The sequence below is a fragment of the Anguilla anguilla genome, chromosome 11 (assembly GCF_013347855.1).
Source record: "Anguilla anguilla isolate fAngAng1 chromosome 11, fAngAng1.pri, whole genome shotgun sequence".
Lineage (NCBI taxonomy): Eukaryota > Metazoa > Chordata > Actinopteri > Anguilliformes > Anguillidae > Anguilla > Anguilla anguilla.
In genome coordinates, this window is record NC_049211.1 from 31,925,304 (window position 1) to 31,934,274 (window position 8,971).

At 43.0% G+C, this 8,971-nt stretch overlaps 1 protein-coding gene across 4 annotated transcripts; it reads left to right on the plus strand.

Annotated features, from left to right (window-relative positions):
• The first annotated feature begins 1,554 nt into the window (after nt 1-1,554).
• LOC118207461 (ankyrin repeat, PH and SEC7 domain containing protein secG-like) lies at nt 1,555-5,793 on the plus strand. 4 transcript variants are annotated; one of them, XM_035381078.1, is made up of 5 exons: nt 1,555-2,089; nt 2,575-2,738; nt 3,692-3,918; nt 4,791-4,919; nt 5,148-5,793. In XM_035381078.1, exons 1-5 carry the CDS (start codon nt 2,082-2,084, stop codon nt 5,424-5,426), a joined length of 807 nt encoding a protein of 268 aa, XP_035236969.1. In that variant the 5' UTR covers nt 1,555-2,081; the 3' UTR covers nt 5,427-5,793. The 4 variants fall into 4 exon arrangements, with proteins under 4 accessions (XP_035236969.1, XP_035236967.1, XP_035236968.1 ...); XM_035381076.1 differs by having other exon boundaries at nt 1,563-2,089; nt 2,556-2,738; XM_035381077.1 differs by having other exon boundaries at nt 1,564-2,089; nt 2,556-2,738; nt 5,151-5,793.
• Nucleotides 5,794-8,971: the final 3,178 nt, after the last annotated feature.

The window sequence follows — 8,971 nt, forward strand, 5'->3', positions numbered from 1 at the left end:
AAACCTGGTCACTGTATTTTAAAAAAAGTATTCAAACAAATGAAGTGTATTTTCAGCACTACAAGCATCATCTCTATTACAGTGCATGTTTTTCATGATTTCTTGACTGAATTACAATTCATGCGCTGTTGTAGGCATGATATGTGATGTCATCAGCCATGTCTTTAACGGACCCCCTGGATGACGGCAGGAATGACAGAGCTGGCCAAGATAAAATAGTCATGTCTTAATCCAGGATAATTGGCGAATATATGTGTAACCTAGGCTTGAAGTAACTGCATGTACAGCTAAACTTATCCACAGATTGGGGTATGCCTCAGCTTGTCTTTTTGCTTTGCTGTATCTATGCTTCTTAGCATCCGTCTCTGATCCCAAACCACCGGCTCTGTAGCCACGCCCACCCATCCCCACACAGAAAATAGTGCCATGCCCAGAAACATCCCGAGCACATTTTAGCATAACAAATACAGGTAAAGGGTGCAGGGATTTGGTGAAACTAAGTAGAGACATAGATTGCCGGTGTATCATAGATATGCCTTAGCATGGTTATTTTATAATATTTTCAAGTAAAAATCCTGCATAATCTGCCTTTTTGTTTTTGTTGGTCTTAGCACCAATGCTTACAGACCGATCCCCAGGTGGACGCATGTTCATTTGCTATTTAAACAACATGGGCACCGAAAAGGAAAATGACAACTGCGTTGTTCTGAAACTAAAAAAGACACAATTGCTTGTTAAGGCCGCCAGTGAGTGTCGACTGAGTGCCAAGGTAGAGCATGTAGTAAATGCTACGCACCGGCCATGCCTTCAACTGCCACTAGGGGCAGACTGTCACCAGCTCACTCACTCTCTCTGTTAACCAATGTGGACCCATTAGGTACTATGCATCTAAAAAGACCCTGGAGTCAAAAATACCCTACATGAGCATTGAAGAGTTACTGAGAGCATTTTCAATACATCCATGAAATGAAATACTAAGTAATTGTACACTTGTTTAAAATATGTGCGATTTTATTGCTTTCAAATAATCCAAATAAATGTATTCCAAAATGAATCACAATCAGATACTTGTATATGTAAATGCTTTCCCCAAATAACTCAAACAAAACGTATTGAAAGGTCATGAAATATTTGAAATATTTGCCTCAAGTCCCTGACCCCTAGCACTCCCATACATTTTTTTTCTCATTCAGATTGTGCCTTTTGTATAGCTTTAGGTTCGTTTTAGGTCGTGTTATGGATGTTATCTATTTGCATTCCGAATGTGTTTTTTAGTTCTAGGTTATCATAGCAGACTTGTATTAATAATGTTTAAGTGATGTTGCATTTTTAAACTGGTCTGGGAATTTTTTTTTTTTTTTTTTTGGCCAGATCAGACACTTTAGGTTTCGGCTATAGCCTACTGTAAATTGCTAAGAGTGCCTGATAATCTTTGTCAGTGATATCCGCTTTTCTTGCCATTTTCACACAAATACATTTGAAGACGTGAGTCATATTTCTGTATTTAAATCCCACAAAGGATAGTTGAACAAACAGATTAACAGTTCCTCCTACGCCGAATTGCTGCAATTCGTATTGACATGTATCAACTTGAATACAATTTAGAAGTACGAAGCAAACAAAGCAAATATTTCTCTTAATACGTTGTGTCTGTGGTACGAAAACGCTGCGTGTAGACGGAATGTAGAAGTGAGAAGGCTTTCAGCACCTCAGACAGCGAAAGGCGGCAGCGAGAACAGACACGCACCTGAGTGACATTTTAGAAAACACGTGATGCCTTTTCGTTAACGACACTCATCCAGATAGATTATGCAGGATCGACGAGAAAGCAAGCAAACACGAGCTCGGCGCGATGGAACATTTAATCATAACGTGAATGTGGTCTTGTATTTTGATTCGTGTCAATGTATCGTTCAATAGCCCATACACTACTTGTTAATGCTTATGCGGTTTTACGGACGAGATGAATTAGACGGGGTATGTTTCTTTAAAATGCAAGAAGAGTTGTTTATGAAGGACGAATGTTTTTTTCAGGGTTATGAAGATATATTTTTTTCCAAAAAGGCTGAGGAGATGATTTCATGATCAGGTAAACTGCCAGCATAGTGATTATATTTACGATGAATTAATTCATCCACATGGCTATCTATGACTATGACATACCTGCCTATCACGATATACAAACGAAAATAACTAATTCTACGATGCGCTTGTATTCATATTTTCTTTTAGAACTGAGTCACAGTGTGTAGGGCTTCCATGCCTAAAATCTTATGCTTAAAGCGACGTAGCCCAAAATAATGCACATGAGTAAAATGTAAAAATATATTCATATATCCGTATTTGTGTGCTAAATAAGAGAATGTATGCCATTAATGCCTCTCCAGCGAATCTCCAAGGTTTGCCTGATGGTGTTTGTGATAGTGGATTGTGATGATATGCCGATTTTTCAACCATGCTAATCTTCGATGCGAGCAGGAGTGTTGGTTGTCCTTAAAATAGTCTCGCGCTCATACTTGACCACGGACTGATTCCCCGTCCCCGTGTCGTTGAAGCTATGGGTTTCTCGATTAGCTCACTGTCACGGACGGAGATCCGCCGTGTGAAGCCACTGGCCAAATCGCAGCCTCCCCGTCGCTACCAACCCGCGCCAAGCTACAACTACAAGTGGACGGAAATCCACTACGAGGCCAGTCGCGGAAACCTGGACAAACTGCGCGCGCTTCTTCTTACACTGGGTAAGAGGCAAACGGTGGTACTGGGAACGCCACGTTGCGTCCTGAAGTGTTCATGTCGAATGCGAGCAGTGTTTTAGATCCTCGCTTTTACACGGTGCACATTTTAAACGTCCTGTTGTCCTCAGCTTCAAAATGACCATACCCTGTCTTTAAAAGTAGTGAAACCCCCCCGAAATGTTTTCGTCTACATGAAATTGTATGACTTTTCCTGGAATGATCATACCATTACGCTAGAACAGATTGAACATTGCCCTTTTTGTATTCTTTTTTATTTATAAAAGTGGTACAACATCAGGGTCAAAGGTTGTCTTATGACTATTTTTAACCCTGCAGTTATGAAATCAGAAGTCATAATCAAAGTTAAGTGTCACACATTTATTACAGCAAAAAAAGACCAATTATGATGTGTTTTTTGTAGTAAAAATCAATTTATCGATGTATGACAGATGTTTCTACATGAAAAATATGGATTGTAGGGTTTAAAATTCAATAAAGAGGCTTTATTACAGGGGGTCTGTTGAGGGTGAGCCATTTTTGACCCTGTGGGCACTGGGTGCATGCATAATATGAAGAAAACAGAAGATCACTGTACTTAAGAATGCATGATGATGAGAACAGCCCATCAAGGCCCTTTGGTTACCTACAGTCAGTTATCCAACGCTGTGGCAAACCCCAAGGATCTCTCCATCTTTAAGGTGTTCTGTCAGGCTGTAGTATTCGTTGACAAATGTATATATATATATATATATATATATATATATATATATATATATATATATATATAAATAATTTCTGGTGTCAGATTCTAATATTAGATATCCCATCCTGGTATATATTGAGATTAAAAAGTTTCTTTTTTTCATAACCTGCGCAGTGGCCAATTTTACTGTGAAAAGATGCGCAAGCACAAAATGGATGAGAAAAGCAATCAGAGACATTTTTTCTCCTTACAGAGTTGTTGCTCTCGCTCTGTTCCACTACTCCAGATAAAGAGCAGATCAACAGGAAAGACTACTACGGGAAGACGCCGCTCTACTGGGCTGCTTACAAGGGCCAGAGGTCATCGGTGGAGCTGCTGCTGAAATGCGGCGCGGACGTGAACTCGCAGTGCAAGCACGGGGGCACGCCTCTACACGCCGCCGTGGGGCTCTTTCCGGACTGCGTGCTCGTCCTCGTACAGGTGAGACCCGCTCCATGGCTCACCTGTACAAGCCCCACAAATATTTGGTGGCAGTTTAGTATAATGGGTAATGAACTAGTCTTGTAACCACTGGTTTGATGCCTGCATAGGGCACTGCTGTTGAGCAAGGTACTTAACCTGCATTCCTTTAGTATATATCCCACTGAATGAATGGATGCAATATAAATGCTATGTAAAAAGTTGTGTAAGTTGCTCTGGATAACAGCTTCCACTGTTAAGATCACACACACAGTATTTTTCTCAGTTGTACACAATAAAATGTACAGTGTTGATTCATCGCTAACGGTGTTAATTCAGCCCTTAACACTCTAGAACATGGGACCAAACATTATCTGGTAAAAGATGAAGTAATTCTGTCAGAGTTGAATTAACACTGGACACTTTCCTGTGCACAAGTGTTACTTGCAGTAAATCATTCAGTCACTTACACAGACGATTTACAATTTACAAATTGGTGATTTGGCAGATGTCTTTAGTCAAAGCGACTTACAAAAGTGTTTTTCACATGGTGAGCAAAGACAACTTGAGATATGCAAAGGTACATTCTATAAGTGCTAACATCAGCTTTCTGTCTCAAGACCTGAAGACCGGTAATTTTTCAACAGAAGCATCTTCTGCTAAATGCCCAATTGTAATGCAATATGCCAAATGACTTAGCTGTTCTGAGCATATTGAATTCCTCTAACTGCCCCCCCCAACCCCCAACCCCCCCCCCCCCCCCCCCCCCCGAAGACCGGTAATTTTTCAACAGAAGCATCTTCTGCTAAATGCCCAATTGTAATGCAATATGCCAAATGGCTTAGCTTGCATATTGAATTCCTCTAACTGCCCCCCCCCCCAACCCCCCCCAGCACGGGGCAGACGTAGACCTCCCGGACATCTGGGGTGTCACGCCTATGTACCTGGCAGCCTGCAGCGGGCAGATCGCATGCATCCACCTGCTGGTCCAAGCAGGCGCCAAGATCAACTACAAGAACAAGGTACAGTAAGCAGGGCCTACCCAGTGCCATGCCCACAGGCCAAATCCTTTTTTTTATAAGCGTGTAATTGGTCTCAATTAAGGACAAATGTTGACTGAATTGAGGCCTTTGAAAATACTTTGCAGGCGAGCTAAATTATTGTGGCCTTAAGCCCTAAATTCCTTGTGTCAAGGAATTCTTTAGGGCGAAGCTAGGCTATGTTGGCTAAGTACGCCGTGTCCTTTCCAGAAGACGGGGGAAGCCCCGAAGCAGCTGTCGTCCCGGCCGACGTTGCTAAAGTGGCTGGAGGAGCTGGTGCGTGAGCCTCGCTCCCTCCAGCAGCAGTGCCGCCGGGCCGTCCACCACGCCCTCGGCCCCGCCCGAATCCCCGCCCTCTTCTCCCTCCCCATCCCCTTCTCCCTCAGGGCCTACCTGATGTTCCAGGACCTGCATGTCCCGGACACAGTGGGGCAGAACCCCACTGACGATCACTGGACATCGGAGCAGAGTGTCCTGGCGGTGGCCTGAGCAACCGGACAGTGGTGGGAGGGGCCAGATGTACTGATGGCTCCTCCCCCATTTGGGACAACAACTCGATGTGACCGAAAATGCACGACTGATCAAAAACCCGCTTTCACAAGCTCTGCAACCCTTCACCAACACAACCCTTTTGTTCGTCTGTAAGGACAAAACAAAAGCCAAAAGACTGGATTGGACTGGATTGATGTTTTTCCATTTCTAGAGACCCTGAGGGGATCCAGGATACCTTAGAGGGTCTCTGATGCAATCACTGGCAGATTCACTCTCCCTGGAATTAACGGACCTAAATGATTGTGGTCGCTGACAGACATTGAAAATGTAAGAGTGTACCGGAAAAGAAACATTTTTACTCGCATTCCCTTTAATGGCTTTCCTCTGTGTTTGCCTGCACAGACAATAGGCAGCGTGAACGGTAGCTTTGTGACTGCACACAGGGGGAATGAATCGCGTCCCCCCGTTTTTAGATATAGTGACGACAGCGTGTCTTGCACAAAGACCGCGATGACCGCGACGGCCAGCACGTCCTCGGTCAGAGCCTTCCCAGCTTTGCGTGAACGGAGGCGGGGGATGGGAGAGGTGCTGATACCGGTTTCTCGTACGTGTTTAAAATAGGTAACTGTGTCACGAGCGACAGAGACGGGCTTGAGCTTCAGAGTCTAATGAAGACTCGAGGGGAGCTCCCCCAGTCCCTCGTCTCCGATTGTTTGTCTCAGGATTCGCATCGACGAAATTTGATCTCGTCGGCTCACGGCTCATTTGAGATAGAGGGAACCTTGTGAACTGGAATAAAATCTAACTTGTTTAAGAGAATCTGGGTCACCAGAACTATTCTTGATACCAAAGCATTTTTTAAAAAAAAAATTGTTTACAATCGTTTTTTATCTCGTGGGACAGTGAAACGGCAGTTCTTGGAAACCAGGATGGGGTGGGGGTGGATCTGGCTTTGTGGAGAGGGGTAGAGGGGGAGGGGGAGGGGGAGGGGTGGTGGAGGGCGGGGGATCACTCCGGGACTCGCTCGCGATGAGGGACACATGCTGACAGAGGCCAGAGGGACGGGAGCGGCACATCAGAGCCATACTGTACAGTCCGGCTCGACAACAGCTGATGCAAGCACAGGGGAGCCGGCCTCCTCTCTCCGGAGAGCCCTGATTGGCTGACAGCATCGCCCAAAATAACTGCGACTGTGTACGGCAATAAGCGGAGTGACCCAGAAGAGAGAAACCCCTGTCCCAGGATAGCAGAAGAACACTGGGCTGAGAGCAAAGAGTTACGCTTTAACAACAAACTTATTTCAATTGTAAAAGTAACCGAGGTCACTACATGAAATCGGTTGTAATATATTTTTTTAAATGTCGATTTGAATATTGTTTCCTGAAAATGTTTTCTGTCAAAAATGTAAAAAAAGAAAAAAAAGAATTATGGCTGAAAACGGATTCTTTTTTTACACTTAACAACATAGCGTATGGTTTAGACACGTGTGGTTTTGAACCAACTTTATTAGTTGATGTGAAACTGATTGACTGGTTGTACATACAGCTGGCTGACAATTTTCAGTGTGCGTTTAAAAATCAAAATGAGCATACAGTGATCATTTTTGATAAACAATATGTGATTATTGAAACATTTTGTGATCAGCAACAAAATCCCTGAAATAAAGTATATGATAAACCAGAAGATTTCTGTTTGCTTTTTCTATAGAAAGAAAAGACATTCTTCCATCGCAGTATTTGTTCTTGTTAACTGACCCTTGATCACCTTTGACTTGCCCAAAATACTTTATTGTTATTGACCTTCTACTCACTATTTAGGGACTATTTATTACAGGGGTGTAGGAAGCAGCGGGGGCAGGGGGACATGACCCCCACCCCCCACCACCACTAATATTTGAAACTGTAAAACGTGCCCCGTCCGTAGACTTTTCTGTAGCTGCAATCCCCTGTAATGTTCGGTGAAAGAAAGTACCAGAGTCAGGTCAAAAGTCGGACCGGCCTTGTGGCTGATTTTATAGGCTTCATTTAATTTATTTCCAGAATTCCTTCGCCCAAAACACGCCAACGAGTGCAGTCCAAAAACGGATCTGCCGCAATGTATCATATTACCGCGCTTCACACACGGACACCTAACATATTTACATAATGCTACATTGAACCACATTGCGCTAATGGGTTGGAAGCGAAAATATGTAGAAGTTTTTGTGGCCATATATTTTTCTTTCTTTATTTTTTGAGAGTGAAAGTTGGGTAGGGAGAAAGGGGAATTCAAAGTTTTTTTGTATATCTGTTCTATTTTTGGAATGTTCTCATATGCCTGCAGCTAGCTGTGAAAAGGGTTTCCTCTGGAGGACAAACTATCTATTTCAGTCTTTCTTTATGTCATATTCTCAGATAATGTAAACAAATGTGTGCCCCCAAATGTGAAACTCACTCCTACGCCCCTGATTTCTTAGCTTGGCATTTGTTTCTGTCCAGAGGAAATTAAATAGTATGTGTATTGTATCAGTTCAGTGATACAATGTTTTGTGTGTTTGCAACTGCTTGATATTTACTGAAGGATTTAGGATTTAATACCATAGATATTTAGTATGTTATATACAGTTAGCGCCACAATGTTTAGGACAAAAACATTTTAAAAAATTGATTTGGTTCTGTACTCCACGATTTTAGAAACATGGTGCCCTGAAATGTAATGAAACTACTCACATTTGGTTAAAGCGCACATTCACCATTTCTACATGGTGAAACTAAAGTGTACAAAATACCCTTAAACCAAATGTGAATAGTTTCATTACAAATCAAAAACTGTGGGGTACAGAGCCAAATCAAGGGAAATATCTCTTTGTCCCAAACATTATAGAGCTCACTGTATATAGTGTGTGTGCTCGGGTTTCTGGAAAAGAAGTGAAGAGTAAATGCCTGATATTTAATCTGAAACATGAGTACGACGGTCATGCCACACCTGGAAATTAAACCTGAAATCCTTCGGCTATAAAGCCATTTCCTTAATGGCTAAACCACACTGCTGCTCTGACGACCTCAGTGTGGCATTTACCAGAAGTCTCAGGTTCCTCCTGCCCTTCGATACATTAACGGGCAACACTGGACCCAGCGCTTTGCCAAGTTGAGAATAGTCCTCTATTTCAGACGCGCGTCTGCATTTCATACCATAAATCACACTAAGGATTCCTTGAGCTCGGAAGGGGGAAGTTGTGCACTGGGATAGTTGAAAGACAAACACAGCGGCGAGTGAGTTCAGTCGGTCTACCAGTCATCGATTCTCCGGTGGCTTGGCTTCAGATGGAATCTGGAATCTGGAATTTCGGGATGGAGTGAGTTCAAAGAGGAAATGATGACACCTCTAGAGACTTTTCCACTGCATCAATACTCTGTTACAATGACTGGCCAGTTATCTGGCTTAAGCCTCTGCACCAAGGAGGGTAAAACAATAAATATTTTGTTACTCCCGGTGCTTGGATACAGTCTGTAAGGTTGAATGCATGACACGGTGACTGTCGGCAAACTCATCACTCATCTTCA